Source organism: Tinamus guttatus, unplaced genomic scaffold (assembly GCF_059628265.1).
Source record: "Tinamus guttatus ecotype Peru unplaced genomic scaffold, ASM5962826v1 Tinamus_guttatus_pri_ptg000650l, whole genome shotgun sequence".
In the NCBI taxonomy this organism is placed as follows: Eukaryota; Metazoa; Chordata; class Aves; order Tinamiformes; family Tinamidae; genus Tinamus; species Tinamus guttatus.
The window spans coordinates 112751-137514 of NW_028289184.1; the positions used below are offsets into that span (position 1 = coordinate 112751).

The window sequence follows — 24764 nt, forward strand, 5'->3', positions numbered from 1 at the left end:
AGTGTCAGTTATTGCCAAGCTGGAACAAAAGTGGAAGATGCAGGTACCAGAGAAGATACCTCTGTGTATCACCATATCTGCCAGAACTGCTCCCAGTGACAAGCCTGTGTGGCTAACCCCCGCCATCACAGTTTTCCAGTCCTTCCCCCACCTCAGTTCAACAAAGAACAAATTTATTCCAAAGCTGTAGCTGGGCCTCCAAGCAGTTTGCCTTGTAAGTTACTTGCTTAACTTCTCAGGGGTACTTTGCATTAAATATAATTACCTAAACACAGGACACTTTTCCAAGCATCTCACTTAAAGCAGGGCTGGACACCAGCAAACTTTCATTAAACTTTCTGGCCCAATCTCAATTTTTCCAATAATCACCAAGTCTTTGAGTAGTCCTTTTCAGAGAGCATTTATCCATTAATGATCTTCTCACTGATGTATCCAGGCATGGTGTAGATCAAAAGAACCAGAAAGATGGTCAGAACAGCAGCAATGAACAGCACAATGATGTACTTCTTGTATCGCTTCCAGATAAAGAACACAAAGGTTTTCATGGGATTCACAAACCAGTTAAAAGATGTTTTTGGCCGGCTGGAATGAAAGGAAAGAAGTGTTCACCCAAGGGCCTTCTCACAGAGTACTCTGTTGTTCCATCTGCTATGGTGCCCTGCCTCCACCATGGGCCACCAGGTCTTTCGGCTACTTGACAAAAGCATCATCCAGGGAGCTTAATGGCCTGGCCTGCTCCCTCCCCTAACCAATCCCACTGCCTGAGGGAAGAGAAAGGGGTTCCCTACCTCACACCCTCCTCTCTTTCATATCCAGTGCAGTAACCACAGCACTGTGAAAGTGCTAGAAATGCTGAGCCTGCAGGACAGCTTGCAGCAGAGCTGTTCGGAACCCACACAGCCCTCTGAGTATGTTTGCAGGGTGGGTTAAACTGGAGCTGCCCTTCAGGGGCAATGGTGAGGCAGAGCTGGGTTGAATAATCCACTGAGATCAGCTCTAGCCCAGCTGCTGCAGTTGTAACACCCACTGGATGAACTTAAGCTCTGGGAACCCATTTGCAGCCTGAGTCTTGCTGAGCGCCTTAGCCCTTGGCCTCTTGATTCTGCTCTTGGTTCCCTGACAAACTAATGCCTTGCCCCTCTTCCCACAAGAGAATACAGCTATCCCTGGCCCCACCCTCTCCATTTTAAAGGTGATGAACATGGATACTCACTTGGGCTTTTCCAGAGGTTCAGGTTCTTTTCGGCCCAAACCAACAGGATTTTTCTCAGCCTCCTCCACAGTCAACAACTGCAGCTCTGCTTCTACCTTACCCTGGAGGGGACAATACACCTGAGCCACAGGCTTCATGTTGCTTCACTGACCAGCCTGCCAGGACTGGATCTTTATCTCCCAGCTCCACTGACAGATGCTCAAGCAATCTCCAGCCATTAGCCACAGAAGGAACTGTTGCATGCACAGAAACTGATTTCCAGGAAAGCATTATATTTACAATGCACTCTCCAGATTTGGCTGTGACAGGTAAAATGGAAGCAGGACTGTTTGTCCTGTCAAGACAGAAGTGAAACACTGTCTGCTCACCTCTGCCAGCACCTTGTCTTACCGTCAGGAGGTACTTGTTCCCGCTGGGGTCTGTGAACTGAACGTCTTCTGGTTTGACTGAGCTGCTCCACTTCTTCTTCCTCTTCTTCTTCTGGTTGGCCTCCCTCTCCTCTCTCTCTTCATCTTCTTGATCTCTGAGTTTGATGAAGGGCCACCAGCCTCTCATGCGCTTGTTTCGGAAGATGGAGAAGCAAGGTGTGGCATTCTCCTTGGCCATCTTGATGGTGCAATGCTCTGAGCTCTTGGCTGCCCGCACCATATCATGCAGCTTCAGCTCAATGGAGCCTGTGGGCACACAGAAGAGGAGGGCTCCTGGTGAAATCCTGAGGCCAGCCTCTCAGACTGGTTGGCCTTGTTCCGGTCTCAGCCATGATCCTGACACCACTAACAGGTCTCAGATACCATAATGGTCTAGCAGACTCAAGTTCCAGCTGGGGAATTTGAAGCTCAACAAGGACCAGACTAAGAGTTAGATACTAAGAGGCAGAAGTCACAGCTCTTCCTCTCCATTTTATGACATAGTCAGTCTGATTTACCTGTGGTACAGCAGGTTTTCACTCTTTTGCCATGTCCAACCCAGCTCTCCTCAAATACCCAAGCTCCCCTTTGCCTCCAATTCAAAGAAACTTTAATAAGGAATTATAAAACCTGGAAAACTCATCGAAAAGTTCAAATCTGCAAGATTCTCAGTTCATTCCCCTTCTTGGTCTTGCACCCCTGTTTCCCTTGGAAGAAGCTGCAATCCCAGTTCGGCATTGAGCCCTTGCAGGAAATCAGTCTTACATACTGAGCTGTACTGGTAAAAGAGTAGCCAGCAGTTGAGGGAAGTGGTGTTCCCCTCTGTTCAGCAATGGTGAGGCTACATCTGGTTCTGGCTCCTGTTTTAGGTTCTTACCACAAGAAAAAAAACATCATCAAACTGGAGATGGTCAGTGCTGGAGAACATGCCATAGAAGGACAGGCTGAGAGACTAGAGTTTGCTCAACCCAGAAAAGAGAGGATGAAGGAGGGATTTTTTTGCATCTTCCACACCCTAAAGGGAGCTGGAGAACATCTGGAGCCTCTTCTCAGAGGTGCATGGTGAAACAATAGGAAGGAATAGGCACAACTTGTAGCAAGGGAAATTAGCTAGGGAGAAAAAAAAACCACAATGAGCATGATGCTGACTTGGAACAAGGGCCCAGAGGGGTTCTGGGATGTCCATCCTTGGATATATTCAAAGCTTACTCAGATTAGGTCTGAAGAATCTGAGCCACTTTGAAGCTACCCCTACTTGGGACAGGGTGTCTACAGAGGCCCCTTCCTACCGAAATGTTTCAGAGATAGTATGGTTCCAGAAGCCCTGGGGTAGCAGTCTTATGCTGTGTTCAGTCCTTGTGTACCACTACCAAATAGATTGCCATTAGTAGTGCTTCATAGAAATAAAGTCCTTTGGAATAAACTACGGAGGGACGATAAAAACTACAGAGGGACGATAAATCAAGTGAGCTTTATTCTGCCTGGGAGAGGGCAAGGTGAGAGTGCAAATCTAAGTGAGAGGAAGGACACTGGGCAGTCTGTGAGGAAGGACAGCCTAGCAGTCCTGAGGGGAACAGGTCCCAGAAAAGGACCTGACCAAACAAACATGACAGCTCAACATGTGTCTGGAGGGTAGAGGTGCACCACTAGACTTTGACCACTCCCAAAGAGCTTGGCCCCGTGCAAAACGCTGCAGTGCTCAAACAGGCTGAGGAAAGGGAGAGATGGACAAGGCCACCCCTGTCCTGGAAGGTTGTACCATACCTAGAAAGTCATTAGCTGAAATCCTGTCATAATCCCAGACTTGGAGGACCAGGACAGCTGGTTCTCTGAACTCCGATTCCTCCACAGAGAAGACAGAATCCTTCTTCTTGTAGGTGATCTCCTTCTCGGTTGGGAGATAGTTGAAGCGGAAGATGAATCTCCAGTTGAAATTGCCTTCCCCAGTCAAAGAGTTAAAGTGAACATCTGTCTCCTGCTTGTCGTGGTCAAGTCCCTTTATCCAACTGCAGGAGGAACTCAGTTATCTCCTATCAAGTCCCAAAGGTAGCACCACAGAGCAGAAGAACAGAGGAAACAAACCGCGGTGGGTGGGAGGAAGGGAAGGGAAGGGAAGAGGGCCAAGCTGTACCACCACCTAACCAGCATCTCTGGAGGCACAGCAGTCAGCACAGGGGTCTGGAGTGGTTCTGCTTATGCTGAAGCAAGGAGGAGTAGAGATTCAAAGGCAATGAGGGGTACGGGCCAGGGTAAGGAACAGGACAGCCAGGATCTGGCCTCCCCCTGGCTCCCATCAAACCTTTTTACATAGATGTCACTGGAAGGCTCTCCTGTTATTGGGTTGATGTCGTCAAGGACCACATCGTCCGTGTTCCAGATTATCACACGCAGCTCATAGCTGTGGGAGGGACCCAGGCATAGTGAGACGTGTGCTCTTCCTCTCAGTTCCTGCCTAGGATCTGTGGGCCAGTTCCTAGCCCACACCAGCAGAAAAGTAGGATCTGAGCTCAGATCAGGCCAGAGGAGTCAGGCAGGCCAGAGGAGTCTCACACAAAACCTTTAATGTAGGGCTACAACCCCACAGGTCCAAACACCAACAGTCCAAACCAGCTGGCACAGACTTGCTGGCATGTGCAGGACTCAGACCTGCATCCTGCCAGGCACAACAAGGGCCAGGGACCCTCCACATGGGCTCTCCAGACCCAGTCCTGCTCCCATGAGTGTTACCTGATTGGCAGTCGTGGCTTGATATTGACAGGAGGCGGTGCAGGGACGTCATTTGGGAACATGTCAATCCACATGTGCAAGGAACCCTGACAAGAGAAGACAGAAGTGACATTTCAAGGGACAGACGACCTCTTAGCTCTTCAAGGAGCAGTGACTCAGTGCAGCAAGTGCAAAGCTCTTGACAAAAAGCCATGAGTTTAGCTCAATTCAACCCCAGCTCTACTTTAACTACCTGCCTGCTGATGCTCCAGCATTTCAGTTCCGTATATCTAGATTTTAGATAGGACTCAAAAATATTAATAATAAAAAAATAGCTTATTCCTCACCCCCAACCAAGAAACAAAAACATTTTAGCTGAACTGAGTCTATTTCAAACACAGATATCTCACTGCAATTTAATAAACGAGCACACACAGATGCAACATTTGGGCATAGCTGAGAAAAGTGAGATGGCAGGTTTGATCCTCCCCATATGCATTTCCACTGCTGACCAACATCAGTGTGTTTGCAGAGTTCTGATTTGTGACGGCTCTGTGGTACCCAAGCGACCAGGAGATGTTAGGGCAGGATGCTGGGATGATGAGCTCAAATCGCTACACTGCATAAAACTGAGAGAAAGACCATTTCTCCTCCAAGCAGCAGTAACATCGTGTCCCTGGGGCATCCTGGGCCTGCAAATGACAATCCCCAACTGATCATCTGGTAAAACATCCCAACTTTTACAAGCTGGAATGACACATCCACCCTGGCTCCATGGCAAACCTGTCACCAAGCAGCATCCCAGCTCCAGCCAGGCTGCATGGGCCAAGGTTCCACTCACAGCTGTTGCCATTGGCAGATTCTTGGAGCTGCCGCTTTGGGCTCTCTGCAGACGCTGCTGCCCCTGTGATGTTCAGTTCACAGCCTGGGAACTGTTTTTGCCATTTGAATAGTCAGTGAGCAACTGATAATTTACAGGGAAGCCAGGATCCAGACCACATGCTCCCAGGTCAGAGGCACTGGCAGAGCTGTTGAGGTCCTGTCTGGGGTGAGCGGAAGGACCAACCGTGTTATCCTGGGCAAGCAAGAAGAAGGGGAGCAGAACCTTGCTGGAGAGCAAGGAAGCAGTGAGAGGGGACAAAGTAGAGGAAGAGGCAAGGCAGCAAGGCCCAACTTAAAATGGAGGTTGGGAGGCTGGTGCTAGTGCCAGCCAAGGGAGCAGGTTCCACCACCAAGCACCATGGTTGCATAGCCCAGAAGACAGGGCAGGTCCCTTCCCTTGCCACCTACACAGTTTCCTTGTCAGAGCAGGACCTGTGACCTGAGAAGACAGAAAGGATCCTGGCACAGCAGCTTGGTGGCCACGGCATCAATGGACAGAGGTCCCTTGTAGGAAGGGTGCCCAGGAGCATCATGAGAGGTTGCAGAGTGGATCCAAGCCAAAGGCTACTCAAGACGAATGCTCCCTAGCAGGGCTGGCTGTGCAGAGACAGAAGTAGCCTGCAGGGTTCACAGTCAGGAGGAGAAAAGAGACAACAGGATCCTGCCAAGGGTCTGGGGACCGGCTGCACAGAAGGTCTCTCCCCATAGTCACATCTAGACTGGGTAAGGACACATCTTACTTGCACAAGCCCGGGGTTCTCTGGGTTGTAAAGAGACCGGACCTCCACATGCTCCGGTACCAACTTGTACCCATATCCTTGCATCTCTTCCCAGTGTTGCAGGACGTACAAAGCCTTATGTTCGTCATGTGCTGACCAGTTCTCATCTGCCACTCCTCTCTCATTTCTCACAAAGGCCTCTGCAGCAGAACACAGCCAGTAAGAAGAAGAAGACATCTCGTCAGCAAGAGCGACTTCAGGACATGAGCTGCAGATACAAGGAGGGGAAGGCAGTGGACTGGGTAAGCACCTTACTAGAAAAAAAACAGGGAGAAGCAGAAGGGCAAGGATAAAGGGAAAGTGTGCAGCATGGTGCAGCGCTGAGGAAAACAGTGACAAACAAGCTAAGTAAGGGGAAAGGGGCAGAAAGCAAAAGATTCAGGAGGTATTGAGCAGGCTGTGACCCTCTGGGAGGATTTAATTCCCCAGTTCTCTGTGGTAATGCTGGCAGACCCGTGGGTGAGCAGCTTTGCCTGAGAAGCACTCTGGGGAAGCATGACCTGTCATTCAGTAGTGACACATGGCCCTGTCCTACCCAGTACAGTGCAAGTACACAATGACGTAAAGCATCAGCTCTTTGTCTGGAGGTCAGTTTGAGACAAAACCATTCCGAGCCATCCCCAGACAGCTGTGTCCCTCTGGAATATAGATGCCTTTGCGATGAACCTCAGGGCCAAGTGAGACAACTGTGAAGTGTTCCCCAGCATCAATTTCAGTTCAAGACACTGCAGCCTTGCTTGAACCAGAGCCACCCACCGTCGACTCTAAGAACCACTTGGGCTCCAACACACCCCTAGATGTTTGAGGCAAAAGTGCTGAAAGGATCAGCCTCCCTGCCAAGGCCCATGCATTGCAGGGCACAACAGAAGCATGCAGCTAGTCAGTGGAAAGCTGAGGAACAGCAGCACTGAAATGAGCAGAAGAGAAAGTCGGCAGGATATGCAGGATGCCCCATCTCTAGGGGAGATGGGCAGCACTGCCTCACAAGATCCAGCCATCCACAAGCAGGAGAAGTCTGCTTCATCCTTCACCAGCACATGACCACCATATACTTGGACAGGACCAGAGTGAATCACTAAGCAACAAAACATCACTGGGCCTGGAGAGTGCTAAGCATGCTGTGGATGCTCCTCACAGCAGCCCAGAAACCCTGGGCCCTACAGAACAAAGAGTCAGGGCCAACGGCCCAACCAGCCTCCCTCCAAGAGCAGGAGAGGCTGGTGGGTTCATTAGCTCATTCGCTGTTGAGCACAGGTGGCCATTGAAGAGAGCGTAAAAGGTTCTCAGAGTGTTCTGTACCTTCAGGAAAAGCTTCTGGAGGGATCTTGAAGACTTGATTGTTCACTTTGACTTCCTCCCGTCTATATTCTGCTGCAGGGAGTGAGTTCTTCTTGCACAAACTATCCAAGATCTGTGTAGGCTTGAAAGCATCTCGCCACATGTTATACCCACTTCTGCAGGGAAGACAGAATGTCTTCACTTTAGACAAGACAAATATTTTGACAAGGCTGTGAGACACCTCTGCCTTCTCTCCAGCACACGGCCACCAGATCCTGGCTTGGATTTTCTCTGGGCACTTTTCTATGTGTCTTTTCTCACAGGCACACAAAATCTTAACCAATGCTCCTCCTCTGGAACAAGACAGGGTTGTACATCATGTAATCATTAGCTTAAGAGAAGCAAGAGGAGCAATGGAGCAGCCAGTCTTAACTGGGAGACAGTGGATTTAGCAAATCTGGGTATTCATCTCCATATCAAGAGCTAATTCCTCATAGAGGAGGAGAAGAAAACTTGTTTGCAAATAAATCACCCAGAGACGAGAGTTCAACATGCCCCATGCCTGCCAGCACTTCAACTGCTTCATTATCTTCTGGTGGGTCCACTGCAGGGAGCTAACCAAGTTCCCCCAAAAAAATCAGGTCTAAGTTTTGATGGTGTACAACAACCACCGATATGAGCCAGAAGCACTAAAGTAGGTGTACCCGTACAACACATGAATGCCAGTTCAAAGGACGGATAAAAGTTTGCATGGATTGAGGAGCCTGCATAGCAGTCTCAGCAAACCTCCTGATCTGGAAAGATTTGGCTGCTAAGTATCTTAGCAGAGATGAATGTCTGCTCTGTTCTCCCCTGGGCATCCACTGATGATGACTTATTCCTCCTCTTGAGGTGGCTGCAGTCATGTTTTCCTTGTCTGGGAAGACTGCAGGGGTCAGCACAGCTGGCGTGCCAGAACCCACCCCCTGGGAAAACCACCTCCTTGGATCTTTGTCCTGAATTAGCACTGCTAGTCTCATTTTAAAAAGTCACTCTGCTTTGTTCCAAACTAACGATGATGCAGTCCTGTGCCACATGCTCTAGATGACCCTGCATGTGCAAGGGGGTTGGACTAGATGATCTCTAGAAGTATCTTCCAACCTTAAATATTCTGTGATTCTATGATTTGGAGTTTTGCTCTAAGATGCACAGAGCAGAGTGCAAGTAGCTCCTGCCACTCACTCAGGCCTTCTCATAGCTGTTGTCAACTGTTGTCCTCACTGTACAAGGACAACAGATCTGCCAAGTTGGCTCAAAACATGCTGCAGTTTTCAGGCCAAGATAAACACAATCTCTTAGAACCCAACATGAAATAAGGCTCAATCTTGCACCAATGGACATGAAAAACAAGTTGGAAAAAACAGGAGGAAGCAGAACACAGCCAGAAAGACCTATCGCCTCCCCCGATCTCCTATAGCGCCTCTACTCCAGCATATGCTCCAGGTAACTGCAAAGCAACTGCTGCTCCAATCCATTAGCAATATGCAATGGCCCACATCGAAAGGGCCCTGCTCCTGCCTTATACATTGTTTTTCACTGCTCAAAGGGACATTGAGTCTGATTGATAGAGTCAGACCATGGTTGATTCAAAAGTCTGTAATGCAATAATAATAATAGTCTGTAATGCAATGTAACATTTGCAATGTAACATTTGCAGGGTTCCATCCTGCCAGACTGTTACCAATCTGAACAACAAGCAGGAAGAACAAGGCTCATGGCACTAGCATGTCACTGTAGTACATACATGTCATACTGTGAAGCCACGCCACAGTTGGCCCTGTGCTTGCTGTAGAATCGGTTCTCCAAATCAATCTTGGTCTCCCCAATCAAATCATCTGATCCAAATAGATCATGGTCAAATACTGCCACAGTGAGTTCCGATTCCATGGGAAAGGAGACCGTCAGCTCCACAACTCTGGACATAAGTAGACAGGGAACAATGTGACTAGCAAAGAAGAAGGAAATGAACCACATGCTCTATTTTGTTCATTTTACACATTTAAGAACTGTGTCTTGACCCAAGGGACTCTATCAGAGTTTGCCTTCCTGTAAGTCCAGGGTATGAATTTCTCAGGATGCCTATTCAAACTGAGAGTTTGTATTTTTTTGTTTATTTCTTTTTTTTTTTTAATTCAGAAGCATATTCTCTTGCATAGAGATCCTGGGACTAGAGAAATTGTTCTCCAAAGCTCTTTTGCTACTTAGCTTCCTGCTTTGGTAAACCAAGCCTTTGAAATTGCTTCCCTCTTAACCAAAACACTTATGGCTCCTATGACAACCAGACACTGGAGACATGCTTATGATTTGTGTGTTACAGAACAGGATTCTCCAGAACCCTGAAATTCTGAATCCAGAAAAAACAAGCATTGAAGATCCCACATGAGGGGCCACAATGTGAGTCCTAGTTTTGCATTCCCATTCAACTCACTAAAGGAAAACCTCTTGCATACTCGCCAAATACAGGATTGAGCTGCTTTGGGATGTATCGCTCCTTCGTGTCCTTGTGCTCCTGCCCCACCGTCACCATCACGTAAGGGTCTGCCTTGCCATTGGGGTCTGCTGGAGACAGGTTTGTAGCCTGGAATACACAAGACATTCTGCAATATCTGCAGAGAGCAGTGTGCACATGTCACCCTGCACAGGCCTGAGACCTCCCAAGGCCAGTGGCTGGGTCTGGCCAACAGCTGCCCTAGCAGGGAATCAGACATTTGTTGCAAATCCCCAGTCAACAAGCCACCAGTGTTTCCAGTTGTTGTCCTGTCTACTTGCTCCCCAGTTGACTATCTCAAGGCAGATGAGAGAAGCTGAGAAGTGCTTTGCCTGAATTTTCAGCAAGCCCTGAAGTTACAACACTTGGCAAACTCTCAATTTCTTTCCATGGACAAGACATCAATGCCAGCCCTTTCCATAGCTCAATCAAGCCTTTCACAAGGGCCACTGGTCACTTTATCCAAGTGAAAAATGGCAGAAGAGTCTTAGGTAAGGACAGACTTCCAAGTATTACTGCCATTACCGCAAGAGAATTACCTTAACAATATAAACTCTCACGAGAACTTTGATGGGTCTGTTCCTTGGAATGCCCTGGGAGATTCTGTGCTCTTTGCCAGCTTCCTCAGTAGGGTAGACATGGAAGGAGCCCTGCAGAAAAGATACTGTGGGTAACAACAAGATACAGAAAAGAACATCTTAGGCTGGAGCCACTGCGATCAGCCTCACTTCTCGTACTGAGAAATCAGAGCCATTGTGCCACGTGAACCGCAAATACCCTCTGCTCATGGGGACATCTCTATCCAAAGGCACCATCAAGGAGTCCAAGGCCCATGTGGGCCAAGTATTCACTACTGGCAGGTTATCCTGCAAGCTATCAGACCATTGTCAACACCAGGAGAATTTAGCATCTCTAAGTACATGTCTGGATTGCCAAAGGCAGGTTTTTTTAAGGATTTTCTTAACTCAAATTCTGTATTTGCATTTTAGGGTCTTCAAAAACTCTTAGGTGGGAGAATGATGCTTCTTGTGGAAAAGTTTTGCTAATTTTAAAGCCAGTGAAGCTTACTAACACTTACTTGAGTACTGAATCTACTCAGGGGCCCCACTAGGACAAGAGTTCCCTGATGCTTTGTGAGAGCAGAAAAATCTAAAACAGGTGCATTATTCACTCAGCACACAACTCAGCAGTACCCTGACTATATCTCACTGCACCTTCACATCACCTTGTCACATCTGCCCTTTCCCAAGGCTTTGCTGGTGTCTGAATGCTGAGATACAGACTGCCCTAAAGATTTTATTTCATGTGCAGTACAAACACCATTCAGTACCTTGTACTTCCCCACAAAATGTTCATCCTCATTCCCATCTTCATCCTCATTTGTTCTGCCACGATGAAGGGGGAAGATACAGAGCCAGTCTTCAAAATTATCAAATTCATTTTCCAGCTCAGAGTTGTAGATCTGAAATAAATAGAAAGTCACCTGGGGCCTTTTCCTGCCATTTTAAAAGGAGGAGACTCACATAGATCATCTTCTGGCTGCTTCAACCATTTCCCCTGGTCCTGTCTTGCCCCAGTATCACTCAGTGCATAATATTATGGGTTTCCCTCATTCCATGTCCACTCCCAGATGTGTACACACATTCCAGCTCTTTAATCACAAGTCCTTCTGATATAATCCTTGGCTCCGAGGTCCCACGAGTTGTGTCAGAGTCTGGCAAGGATGGGGCTCAGGGCATACTGCTGGGTCAGGGTCTCCATCCTAGTACAACCCTCAGTGCAGGAAGGTGAGGAGGACAAGACTAGAAGGATGGGGCTGATCTGTCACCTCAAACGCACCTGAAGTGTGGCAATGAGTTTCCTCTTGGATCGAGTTGGTTCAGCTTCAATTACTGCCTCCTCTTCTGCTTCTATGTCAATGGAGGCTGCATTTAGATTTCCTCCATCTGAAAATGGCAAAAGGAGATTGGGAAATATCCTGCTCAGTCACCATTTCCATAAGAGCAGCACCATCTAGGACTATGTAAAGCTTTTGTTATTCTCAGCTCCCAGGAGCGCAGAAGAGCTGCACAGTGCCAGAGAGCTCACCTGCATCATTAAGGTCATCATTTTCAGCATCTTCCTCATCACTGCGCATCTGAAACACACACACACACCACATCTCAGAAAGCAAAGACTTCTTCTTCCAAGTACGCAACTCTTCCAAAGCTTTTCTTGTGGCAGTTTCATTAATATCTACCTCAAGATCAATGAACATTAGTATTATTCTGGAGAGCATCCAATGAGTGCCTTAATGACACACCTGGACGACACACCATTTTTCTCTCCTGAGCACATTTTGCTGGATTTTTAGTTGAGATCCAGATGGGCAGAGGGCAAGCAAGGATTTGAGATTTGTGGCAGACCTGCACTGCACGCTACATCACACCCTCACAGCCCACGCTCGGAAGATGGTCAGGACAGGGAGTAACCAGCACTGAGCCCTGCAATGCAGCTAAAATCATGTTTTCAGGAGTGCCTAAGCAATTCAAGAGCCCAGTCCCATTTTCAAAACCACTCAAACTCCTATCCTTAAAGATGTTTCAGCACCCATTGCTCACTGAAATCAATCCATTTGGTGCATGACTGATAGCTGACTACCTTAAGTATGTTTGATACATAAAAGCCCATGTCTTACTGCAGATCCACAAAGACTCCCATAGCAATTAGTGGTTTTGAAAACATCTTCTTCAAGCCAGTGTGGCCACTTTTCCCTTATGCTGACAGCTATCAAAAGAGATTACCTGGTTATTGAGCTCCTTTAAGGACTCATAGTATTTGGACCACCAGTCCAGTTCTTCCAACTCTGGTTTTTCCTCTTCATATTCACTATTTTTCTTTATAAGCTTATTGATAGGAATTTTCTTCAAAGGGGCCTTAAAGAACAGAGCAAAGGGCTCAGAGTGAGGAAGCAAATATACAGGACACTCGCACCCGTATGCTAATGACTGCACTATTGCTTGAGAACTCCCACCAGAGGCTCAGCTTTTGGTCAGAGCACAGGAGATACAAAGCTACTTGTAGCCCTGGGTTTGGGCTTTGCTCACAAAGCATCAGTATTCACTACAGAAAGCAAGACCATTCTTCTCACTGTGCTAGAGTCCAGACACACAGCAATTTTAAGGAGCAGAAAAAGTGGATGTGAAGCCCTTCCATGACGCAGGAAAAGAGAAGTATTTGTGTCCAGAGAAAATAAATGAGAAAACTAAGAGAAAAACTTAGTTTTGAACTTCTGAACATTATTTTCTATTTGTTACTCTTTGGTTTAGGTTTCTAAACTTCAAAATTTGGCAGATCCAACACATCACTCACCTTCATAAGACTCAGAGGGTGAGTGCTGGGACCTGGTTCACCAGCTGACAGGCCAATATTTATCACAGCCTGAGAGGGAAGTGGTTGGGATGAGCCTTTCTGAGCTGAAATAAAGAGCGAGAGCTTCACATTCCCATATATTTATTTCTGCCCATTGCTTCTTAGTCGAAGACTAGTTATTAATCCACATGAAAACCTTCTCTCCTACCCCTCTACAGTGCGGTTACTTTCACAGCTTCTGTTAACAGAATATGCTAAAAGATGAATGAAAATCCAAGTACAGAGCTGAGACATAAGCATTGCTATCCATATTTCTGTTGTTAGCTTCCAAGAACTTTGATTTATGAGCTATAGCTTCTGCATTCAGAAATTACCACAGATGCCATGCTTATTTACATGCTCTCTGACCAGGAGGTTTAGCTGTTGCCACCTATTTATAGGCTCCATTACTCAACGGTCTTTGACAAACTGTGTGAGAGAACTAGAAACCTTCAACTCTAGCAGACAAGCTCACAGCCTCTAAAGCTTGATGGAAGTATCAACTGGGGACTGCTCTCTAAGCTGGTTACACAGAAGGTAGAAATAGATTTTTACAATAGTCTTTCTTGGTCTAAACATCTCTGCATCTAGACAATATCTTATCCCTGTGGGAAGTTTATGTCTAATACCTAAGCCCCAGCTAAATGACTTGCTAGTCTGAGACATTCCCATGAGCTGTGCCCCCTTCTCTGGTTCCTGCGTATGTGAGACAGTGCATAGGAAAAAGATCATGAGAAAGTGGCATGTCAGTGGGTTGGAGTAGTGTCCATGTGATGGAGAGGCAAATGATAAGGTAAAAAGTTGGAGAAAAAAAGTCATGCCCTAAAAAGAAACAGCAGTTTATCTTGAATTCCACTACTTGACTTCAGACACTTCCAAAAAATACTGCAGACTTTTTCACAGTTAAGAGCACAACCCACCTCTACTCCTGCTCCTGATACATGCTTTGCTTTTGCTGGGTATCTTGCATCTCTCAATTAAGGTCCTTAATCCTTGCCCTAAACATGAGAGCTTTTCCACTAAGCAGCTTACCTTTGGGTTCATCTTCCAGCTCCTCCTCGAGTTCTCTGGGAGAGAATTTCATCACATTGGACACAATGTGGGTCCCCACTAGCACAGTGCGCCCAAAAGCCCTCTTTTCCACTACGAAGATGCTGAGAGGAGGGTGAAGGTAGACCTGCTCTGGGAGCTCCTGCAGAAGAACCACATGGAGGGTTTGTGGGAACAAGGCCGATACTCACTGTGGCCATGCTGCAACTGGGAGGTCTCACAGCACTTCACAGCCCTTCCCTAAAACCAGCACTTCACTGGTGAAGGACCAAAGCTAAGGCAGCTCTCAATGGACAGTTTCACAAAGGCTTTGATCCACAGCTGAACCTTCTGGCCCTGAGAGAAGGAAGCCACCAGGAGAGAACAGACTTGGAGCTCCCTTCAGAACCCTTGCTCTGCACAGAGAGGCTATGCACAGTGTCAGCCAGCCCCATTCTCACTCACCACGTCCATGTACTTGACCAGCTCAGTGAAGTTGGGGTTCTCTTTGTAGGCAATGATAACTTCTGACTCCACTTTTTTCCCAGCACATTCGATGATCACCTGGGGCTGATCTACCTCGAACAAGTTCACTCTCTTCAGGTCCCGCAGGCCCCAGAACAAGATCTGAAGCACACAAAGCTGCTCAGCCACTCCACATGGGCCAGACTACGTGGTCTGAACCCCTGCCCAGCAGTACCATGATACCAGGATCCTCCAGCCTGCTGCCAGCCCATCTGCCCCACTGGACACGGATTCCCAGAGAGGCACAAAGCCGCACCTCATGACGACATGGCCACCCAGAATCCAAGCTCATGCTGTAGGATAATCACATGAGTTCTGGCACTAGAAATGTTTCAACCTCATGTCAGGCATCCTCCATATCTGGCATCTGCTCAGACCTCAGAGGTGCATTTGAGTTCCAAGCCCCCAGCTCCCACCCCAAGCCCTGCTGTCTGCACAGACCGGGCCATGCTCTATGCTCTATGCTTAGGGCAGCCCGGCTGAGAGACGGCCTGGCAGAAAGCAGCCCACCTCTATGCGAAACTCCTTCAGCACCGGGCGGATGCCCACAGGGATGAGGAACCGTCCAGCACGGGGGTCTCCCAGGAAGCCAGGTTCCTTGGGCTCCACATCCTCAGGCACTGCTGGCTGAACAGAAAGAGCCAGGACACACAAAGCCATGAAAGCTGTTTCTGCTCCATGCCATGTCCTCCTCTCCCCTCCCCTGGTGCCCAACACTCTGCCTCCGAATTCTCCTTTCAAGTGAAAGCCAGATGTGGCTTTCAACAGAGATTCTTCCACTTGACCCCATGTAACCAGCTCCTCACCTTGAATAGCTCTCCCAGGGGAGCTAGCAAAAATATGTAGCTTCCTAGAAGACTGTTACCTCCAAATAGCCACTGTAATCCAATTCAATCAACTCGAAAGTGGCAATGAGCTCCCCTGCTGCTCTGGTTCCTTTGTAGAAATCGAAGAACTGCAGGGCAGGTTTGCTGTATGGCTCATCAAGCAGCTTCACCTGAGGGATAGCAAACGCCTGGCCGAGGAACTCAGGGGAGCCCTGCCAGAAAGGAGAGAAGGCCAAAGCATCCCTGCATTATATCATCACATCAGAAAAAAAAATGACCACTGCTAATTCCAGCTGCCTAGGGCAGCAGAAGACCTCTCACTCTTGCAGGCCTCTGCTTTGATTGTCCTTGCTCCATCCAGAGCCAGAAGCGGATGGGAGGTGACTGTAGGAGCAACTCTTAACTCACAGTCATCTCTGTGCAGAACGGGGCAAAAGGGCTTAAACTAAGCACCAGAGAACTTCAGAGATAGACCAGGTTGTTCAGGGTCACTTTTAGTCAAGGTCTGAATGTCTTCAAGGATGGAGGTCCCACAACCTCTCTGGGCCCCTGGCTTGGAGTCTGATCACCCTCAGGGTGAAAAATTATCTCCTTATATCAAGCTATTTTTTTTCTCTTGTTCCAGTTTGTGCCCATTGCCTGTCATCCTGTCCCTGTGTACATCCAAAAAAAGTCTGACTTCTTCTCTACACTTTCCCATTAGGCAGTTGCAGACAGCAAAAAGATGTCCCTTTTCCCTCCTCTCTCCGAGGCTGAACAGACTCAGCTCCCTCAGCCTCTCCTTGTGCATCCAGCGCTCAAGCCCTGGTTGTCTCAGTGGCCTTTACTGAACTCACTCCAGTGTTTCACTGTCTGGCTTGCACAGTGAGCCCAGGCTGGACCCAATAAAGCTGCTGAGCTACACAGGAGAGTTCAGTGTGAGTCATGCCATTCGCCTGATGATAATAAACTCCAGGAGGTGAATGTGACTTCAAAGTACCTGTGGAAGGGAATGGGGTGGACTGAGGAGAGGCAGGAGATGACACCTGGGAGGAGTGGAGGTGAAACAGCAGCTCCAAGAACTACTCCATCTCCTGCTGGCTATGAGTCCTTTTTGACATAAGCCTGCCGAGGCTCCTCCAGAGGGGAGATCCAAGACCCACTCAGCTCTCACCAGGCCCTTCATTTTGCACCCTAACACCTTCACCTCAAGCTCATAGCAAAAGTCTGCAAAAACTCTCAACCTCAACCACAGTCTCCAAGATTAACCACTGAGCAGCACTCTGGCTAAGACATAGGGCTCTGTGTGGCTCTGAGTTCTTGCTCACTGAATCCATAGAGAGCTCCTCTGCCTTTCCTGGCCTAGAAACAGCAGCAGGATGGAGGCATGGCCATACTTACAAATTTATTATGGTTGAAGAGATTGACTATAACAATAGGAGTCTCTGTATTCAACTCCTCTCTTTTCCCATCAATAATGAGCTGGTCAAACAAAAGTAGCTCATTCCACATTGGGCTCAGTGTCTCCTCCAAAATCTGCAAATAGAGATAGCAGGCCTGAGGTTCCACAGCCAGTAGAACCTAAACCAGTTTGCTTTGAAAAGACAGTGAGGAAAGTTCAAGCAGACCTCTCCTCATTAGCCACACACAGCCAGTGTCTGGCAGAACGGGAGATGGCAAGAGCATGATAGGAATACTTAGGGCTGACGAGCACATGCCAGTCAACCTTTGAGACCATGTTCAATGATATATATGTTTTGTCAAATACTTCTTGAGTGTAGTTGACACTGCTTGGAGCCTACAGATACCTCTGTATCTGGAGATAAGAACCTTCCCCGGGGACTGCCACAACACTGGTTTTCTACATGGCAGTGAGGACACAGTAATTTGTCTCCAAGTGTTGTTAAGGGGTCTCACCCTGGTGGTCTGGCAATGAGTTGAAAATACCACTCTGGCAAATGGATCTGAAAGGCCATTGTCATCTGCAGGGAGGATTCCTCTAGCCTGATACAGATGGGCTCGAAGCTGGAAATAGTTGAAATCTGGTAGGAAAAAAAGGAGAGAGATCCACATTGCCTGACCTGCCTTCTGCCAGAAAATGAATAAATAAAAGCATAACCCAGCCAGGTGACAGCAGGCACAACTTTCAAGAGATGGACACCACTTCTAGAGATAATTGCTGCAGTTCTCATACCAGCACGTCTCAAAAGTTTCAGCCAAGCAAGACAAGCTTAGCAGGCTTCCCAGACTTCCTCAGGAAGGACATGACATGTAAACTCTGTGGTGACCTGCTGTGAGCATCTGCCGTTGGGGAGCACCAACAAATCTCAGCAAATGCCATGGAGTTTGGGTCAGACCTCATGCCCAGGGCGAGTTGTGCAGCATGCTCAGTTGGGCAGCACGCTCAGCGCCTACAAAGCTGCCCTCCTGCCTGCTGTTCCAGCTGTGAGCTTGGCAAAGCATCCTCACCAGAGCAAAACGGACCCACCTGTCCCAGTCATGCCTTGTAGATGACATGGGGATAGATGACCAACAGGTCACCTAGGGCATGATCTCTCACCTCTCTGCTCTCCTGCTTGCATTCAAGCAAATGGAATCTGGGGAGTCTGCACTCACCATCCCTGCTGAGCCGGCTGGGAGGAACGTATGCCGAGAGCTGGGCCATCTCCTGTCCAGTCTCTGAGAGATGCTTGAACTCCTCGGGCAACTCTGCTGTGCAGTTCTTTGCATAGTTAGTTATCCCAAGCCACATGTAGATTTCCAGTTTGGCAAAGATCTCACCATTGTGTGAGCCAGGGACCTGTGAGCACAGGAGGTTAAGCAGATTTCCCAGCCTGGCAAGGCCCTGTTCAGGCCATGACCACCAGCCAGCAATCACATGCAGAGCACAGGAAGCAGCAGTGCATCGGCAGAGGGCAATGGTAGCACAGGAGCTGCATTTCCTTGTAAATGTCAGGGAGGAAGGATGGAAGTGGGCAGAGAGAAGCAGCATGAAGCAAGCAGGAACACAATATTTTGTTACAAACTCTACCTTCAAAAAGACAGTTTGGATCTTTGCACAGTCCTTGCCTTTCTCCTCCTCAACAACAGAGTAGAGCACATTCTGTGCAGGAATTCTTGCATACGCTACGCGCTTGTTATTGCTGAGCATCCAGACGAGAACATCAGGGAGGGTACACTGGGGCTGCAAGGGAGGAAAGGGAAAGCTTCACAGCAGAAGAAGACCACGTAGCCAGTCCTCTCTCCCCTTACACTCACAGCAAAAGCCTCCCCACTGCACAGAGAACAGCTCATTGTGCAGCACTTTGGATATTCAATTGCAAATGATGGGGCCTCACACTGGACACATGCTTCTGCATATCTCAGCTCTGCAATAGCTCCTGACCACATGTTGCTTGGAAACATTTGTAATATGCCTTGTTTTTCATTATAAACACCAGCAGGATGCACCCACTCCCATCCCACCACGTAGAGTAACAGACCTGCTGAGAACTGGAGTAGTGATACTTTCCCCCACACCTTTGACAGGACCCCAAATGCTTATTCAAATTAAGGAAAGGCATTAAATTGTCATTGCCACAGTGTGAGTGCCTAACATAAAGCTGCAGTTTGGATTCAAAGTGGGACTTGCAATGAAGCAGACACACAGATGGAAACAGTAGCTTTTTTTTTTAATGTGTGTCAATACCCGCCCCCCCCCCCCCCACATATATATATACTGGATAAAGTCCTATTCTCCCTCTCATTTTCCCTGGCATAAGCGTTTTGTATTTTTGTAACGAGCCGTTAGGGCTTCCAGCACAAAGATGTGCAGACGATTTCCTACACACACCACAACTCTTTCAGTAGAAGAATAAGCTGTTTTCAGTAGAACAGAGAGGCAGCAGGACAAGCTAGAGCCTTCTCAGCAAGTACACACCATAGATGTGTGATGTGATCTAGGCACAGACTTGCAAGTAATTACAAAAGATGCAAGTATTTTAATGATGTTGCAATGCCATTAACAGTGGGAAGTGGTTCTTCTCCAGCTCTAGGATCAGCTGCAGCCAGACCCATGTAGCCTGGAGCCAGAGGACGACTTCCCCTCTTGACAGTGGCAGAGGCAAAGTCTGGTTTGTGCTGAAGTCTGCACTCACGTACCTAAAGGTGTGATGCTGCTCACCTTGCAGCCACGCAAAGCACAACCTTGGTGACTATGACCGAACTCTTGCTCAGAATCATTTAACTTCAATTAGTGGTTCATGGTTTAACTTCATTGTTTTACAGTAAATGAAAGCACTTATTTTTTCAGAGTTATTTATAATAAAGCCAGATAAACATTAAACACAGAGAATCCCTGTTATTTTAGAAGAGAGACCTTATTTTGATGCAAGTTTGAGTTTGCAGAACGCGTCCAACATTGGTTCCTGCTGGGAGCCCAGGCAAGGCTCTTTTCCCAGGCAGACCAACTGCAGCCCCACTGCAGGAGCAGGGCACCCCAGGAGCAGCTGTACCTCTTTAGCCAAGAAACGTAACTTTGCCAGGATTCTCCTTGTCTCCTTAACCTTCTCCTTGACGTTGGCTCGGGTCAGCCGCCTCCTGACGCGGAGCCCCTGCTTTGCATATAGGATCTGAACAGAGAGCATAGACACCATTTGCCTGGTGTTAACCTGTGCCAGCCACACATGCCTCATGGGGCTGCCCTGGGAGGTCTCCTTACACTGACCACATCCATCCTGCCCCATCAGGCCCTGACCTTTGTTGTGGCTCACTTGCTAGATGCTGAGAATGAACCTTTATGAATCCAGAACGAAGCTTTTAGTGAAGGGTGCCAAGAACCAGGGACTCCACTGAACTCTTACCTCTGCTGATACCAGTCACTAATGGAAGTCCACAAACTTCCAGGTCATTTGGAGCAGAGAGGCATATAAGGAATATTTTTTTCAGAAGATAGTGCCTGGATACTTCTGGGGGAAGCTATATTACTCTGAACAGGGGTGGGAGATACTACAGTAAAATCCTTTGACTGACACTGTGGGTCTTAGCTCCAAGTTTCCCTCTTACCATTAGTTGTAGCTCATCCTCCAGCCCCATTTCCCCCACCACCATCACGTTCCACAGCTTACGATGTTGCGCATGATGTATTTTGTCCGACATCTGTCAAGGTTGTTTGGATGTGCCATGTTTTTTTTCTCTGCATTGAGGGAATAATGCCTGTAATGAGAAAAGCAGCTCAGGCTCTGCACCCTGCAAACAGCACAGCTGTGTGATCAGGCAGTCATGGCGAGTGAAAGAACAGTCTCAGCTTCCTCTCTTGCCTAAGGGCTTGAAGAAAAAGTCCTAATACTTGAAGGAACACCCAGTTCAGGAACATCATGAGACTGCTTTCTGTTCCTGACGTGCTTCTCAGGACCACAATCTCCCATCTGAGCTTGCAGAGAATCAGTCCTTTCCCTAAGGCGTCTTGGTTTCCTCCTGCTCATACTCTTCAACACAAGAGGGCAGGCTGTTGGCAGCCCTGGCAGGACATGATACCTAAATCCTCCTAAACTCAGGATAAGAAGTTTTAGGAAACCAGGAACATGCTAACCTGCACCCAGCTACAAATTCCTCCAGCACCTCTCGGAGTCCTTCTTCTGCTTTAGCCTTTGACCTTCTCATGAGCTTCTCCACATCATCTAGCCCCTGCTCCTGTGGAGAAAGCGCAGGTTTCAGAGAGCTTGCACCTGGCTGCAGGGTTAGAGTGAAATATGTCAAAAACAAGGATGCCTCAGCCAGCATCTCACAGAGCAACCACATGTGCTGCAAGAAAAGCCAGCACGATGGGCAGCACTGCGTCCCAGAGAGTGACCCCGCGGCCCGCAAACACTACCAGGCGCTCAGCCAGCTTGACAATCCAGTTGGAATTGCAGAGTCTCCAGGTGTGATCCTCCCAGTAGCTCCACACATACGTGCAGGGTTTCTCATGAGCCATGGGCAGGCAACTGTAGGACCTAAGGGCAGCAGGCACGGGCAGTTACGGCTGCTGTTTGTGAGCAGCACAGCTGTTTTAGCACATGCCAGGTCCCAGTGCAGCATGCGTATGCCCAGCATAGAGAGCAACACTTCGGCGCTGTCCTCTCTGCAGAGAGGCCCTGCACCATGGACATGGTTTCAAGATGATGGATCTGCCTTTTGCCAAGGTAGCACACAGTATTGCTAGCAGATGGAGCAGCAAGTACCCAGATGAACGAGGCTGGTGGGAGCGTGCCAACGTTCCTTGCTGCTTGGAACGGAGCAGTAGGAACAGGCACAGCTGAGGGCTCACAACACAATCATCAAGATATTACCAGCACTGAAGGACAAACAAACAAACATCACATGGGAAGAACTCGCACATGTGCCTCGCCTGTCAAAGGTGGGACAAGAGGCACCAGAGCACTCCCATTCTTCTGCCTTGCTGGTACTGAGCCCCTGGGATGCACACTGTTAGTCAGGAAAGGGACTTCTACCATCAGTGGAGACCCAGGACCCTGCCCTTGGCCACCTGCAGACACGACGCAGATACCATATGGCCCAGAGGGCTAACGGGCAATGGCAGCCAGCTAGGCCTTGCCAAGCTGCAGGGTTGTAGAGAGGAGAAACACCTACACAGCATGTGGATTGCTGAGCAGCCTACTAATATCATCTGCAGCAAAAAGCCTGGGAAGCCTTCAGGACCAGGCCACGCAAGAGAGAAAGATGAAGAAGACTCACCTATCATACTCCATAGGCTCTGGTCTCTGGCTTATTGTCACTGATTTGTTCCGTGCTGCTGAAGTTGGGGCAAGGACTTCAACATCCAGTTCACTGTCCGAACTGTGGTCCAGCAACGACTGTTTTTCTTCTCTTCTTTCTCCCTTCCCCCCTTTTCTAGGTACTTTAGTCACAACCTCTTCTGCTTTGCCATAGTTTCCTTGAAGATAAGCATTAAGCAATGAACAGGTGAACAGAATCAGTGTTAAACAGCTAGCAGTGAGCTTGCTACAGCTTGCAAAATCAGAGTGCAATAGTCTTGCCAAGTGAAGCCTGTGGGAACAGAAACTGCAGCTTTGCCCCCTCTAACAAATACAGCATCACATGAACAATCAAAGAGTCTGAGAGGGAGAAAGGGAATCACAAGGAGATTCTTCTACAGGCCTGAGAGTTTCACCAGCACCACGGAGTGCCCATCAACCTACCTTGCACTGGGACCAGCAGCAGGCACTTGGGGAGATTGCTCTGCTTCAAGCATCTTGCCTCCAGCTCAGCAGGTGGGGTCTGGAACCTGCTCTCCTGCCACTGTCACAGCTCCTCAGCATCACATGCCCACCTCCTGTATCTCATCTTCCTCTCCTTTGTTTCCTTCTCTTATTCCAAAACCCTTCTATTGCTTCTCACCACCATGCCTCAGGAGAGCCTTGACCAGCCTCCCCAGACAGGCATTTCACACAAATACTGCAAATCTTAAATCCCAGAAGAAATAGCCAGACTGTTAATTAGAACACTACACTCACTCACAGGCCCCATCCCACCTCCTTCCTGGACTGCTGTTTCTAAAGCACAAGTTATGCAAGGGCTGACAGCTTATGCAGTGCTAACTTAGGCTGGCTGAGGGAGGTTCACGGTGTTTTCCTGAACACAGGGTGCTTAGGATTACGCACCTATGGAAACTTCAAAGCTGACAGGCTTGGAGCGGAGAGAGGAGTCCATCATCGTGGCTTCAAAAAAGGCAGCAAAGAGGAGGAATTCCTCCTTCCTTCCCAATGCGTTCTGAGCAAGGAGACAGAGATCAGCACAACAGCCCCAGCACCATGGCAAAACACCGTCTCAGCAGAGCTTCCAAGAGCACCAGGGCATGGTTGGTGGACACAGACAGGGTCTCTACTGCTGTGCCCGGCATGGCCAGGGGCTGCAATGGGGCTTTCTGAGAGATTTGGGAGGCTAATACTGAGGGATGGTGACAGGACCAACACACTCGGCTCTCACTAATCTGCCTTTCCTCAGCCTGGTGGAGACCCAGAGCGAGCTAACAGCTCACTGGCTCCAGGGGAGGAAAAGTGCATGCTCAAGGGCTGTGTCCTGGGAATTGCACCCACACAAGCAACCTTTCTTGCAGCAGGAAGGTTGCTTGTGTGGAGATGCTTCAGGTTTGCTTGGGGATGCAGTTTTGGGGCTGCAGTTGTGGGTTGGGCCTTGTAGAAGCTCCCAGAGCACTGGATGGGTAGGCAGGATTTGCTCTGGCACACTGCACTCATCTGCAGCAGGAGGCCTGCATGTGCCGCAGGCAGGCTGGCCATGTCATTGCAGAAGACTCACCTCGGGGAGCGGATGGAGCTCCTCCACTTCCACAGTGACCTCCCCAGGCTGCTCAGCCTCCTGGGAGCCCCCAGCCTCCTCCTCTCCCTGAAGCTGGATCAGCTCTTTGGCTTTCTCCTTGGATTTTTTACTTTTCTTCTTCAGTTTCAGCTTGCTTAGGGCACCCTTCGTCTTGTCTGTAAGCCTTCCCTCTGCCACGCTGGGGCTGCTGAAGATCTCCACTGTGATGGCCATGAGGATGCGCCCACGGTAGAAGATCCCTTCGCCCATACCCTCGTTGAGGTCCTTGTGGATGTCCCGTAGAGCCGAGTTCTGGGGGGAGCCATAGAGGTTCACCCAGGCAGGGCCAAACGTGGGGTTAAAGCCTGCAGTGACAGGGCCAGGGTCTAATTTCACCACAGGGTGCTACTGCAAAAAGAGCCTTTCCCCCAAGATAACCCAGGACAAACAAATGTAAGCATGCTCTGGCCAGACACACTCCCATTTTCCACCTCCAGGAGACCAATATGGTCTAAAGAGAGGTGCACAGCACAGGGCCAACTATGCTGCCCTGCCCTAGGGAAACAGCCCTGCCAGCTCTCACCATTCCTGCCTGGATCTGAGATCTGATGCAAGTCAATGTAATGTGTGGCAAGGGCCACATCACCGACATTGGCATCATCCAAAACCTGGACTTTTATCTTCTTGGCAAGAGGCGGGAACATCTCGATGAAGCTGATCTGCTCGTTCCATTCGGGCTCAGTGGTGCTGCCCTCCACTGATGTTTCCCCCTGGGAAAGAGAAGGTGTGAAAATTGCACATCCCCAACCAGTGACAGGAGCAAAGGCCCTCAGAGCCCCTCTGGGAATGGCACAGGCCCCTGCCCTGCCTGTGGACGGAGCTGGGCAGGCTCTGGTGGTGACAGGGTCCCTGTTCATGTTCCCAGCT

The 24764-nt window shown here is 48.8% G+C and overlaps 1 protein-coding gene across 2 annotated transcripts in view; it reads right to left on the reverse strand.

Annotated features, from left to right (window-relative positions):
* Positions 1-384: 384 nt before the first annotated feature.
* The window catches only part of LOC104569714 (fer-1-like protein 4), a 35901-nt gene continuing 11521 nt past the window's right edge, over positions 385-24764 (reverse strand). For both annotated transcript variants that reach the window (XM_088536040.1, XM_088536041.1), the window contains exons 14-45: positions 24421-24607; positions 23838-24202; positions 23183-23291; positions 22257-22455; positions 21394-21514; positions 21112-21212; positions 20648-20735; positions 20036-20152; positions 18574-18726; positions 18159-18342; positions 17460-17584; positions 16944-17078; positions 15602-15775; positions 15247-15363; positions 14677-14838; positions 14215-14374; positions 13144-13247; positions 12576-12707; positions 11881-11929; positions 11632-11738; positions 11123-11254; positions 10332-10442; positions 9755-9882; positions 9049-9219; positions 7287-7441; positions 5949-6127; positions 4348-4433; positions 3920-4018; positions 3385-3626; positions 1604-1887; positions 1214-1314; positions 385-582 (exon numbers count right to left, since the gene is read on the reverse strand). In XM_088536040.1, coding sequence (XP_088392166.1) covers positions 402-582; positions 1214-1314; positions 1604-1887; positions 3385-3626; positions 3920-4018; positions 4348-4433; positions 5949-6127; positions 7287-7441; positions 9049-9219; positions 9755-9882; positions 10332-10442; positions 11123-11254; positions 11632-11738; positions 11881-11929; positions 12576-12707; positions 13144-13247; positions 14215-14374; positions 14677-14838; positions 15247-15363; positions 15602-15775; positions 16944-17078; positions 17460-17584; positions 18159-18342; positions 18574-18726; positions 20036-20152; positions 20648-20735; positions 21112-21212; positions 21394-21514; positions 22257-22455; positions 23183-23291; positions 23838-24202; positions 24421-24607 — 4758 coding nt within the window. In that variant the 3' untranslated portion in view covers positions 385-401. The remainder of the gene's footprint in view (positions 583-1213; positions 1315-1603; positions 1888-3384; positions 3627-3919; positions 4019-4347; positions 4434-5948; positions 6128-7286; positions 7442-9048; positions 9220-9754; positions 9883-10331; positions 10443-11122; positions 11255-11631; positions 11739-11880; positions 11930-12575; positions 12708-13143; positions 13248-14214; positions 14375-14676; positions 14839-15246; positions 15364-15601; positions 15776-16943; positions 17079-17459; positions 17585-18158; positions 18343-18573; positions 18727-20035; positions 20153-20647; positions 20736-21111; positions 21213-21393; positions 21515-22256; positions 22456-23182; positions 23292-23837; positions 24203-24420; positions 24608-24764) is intronic.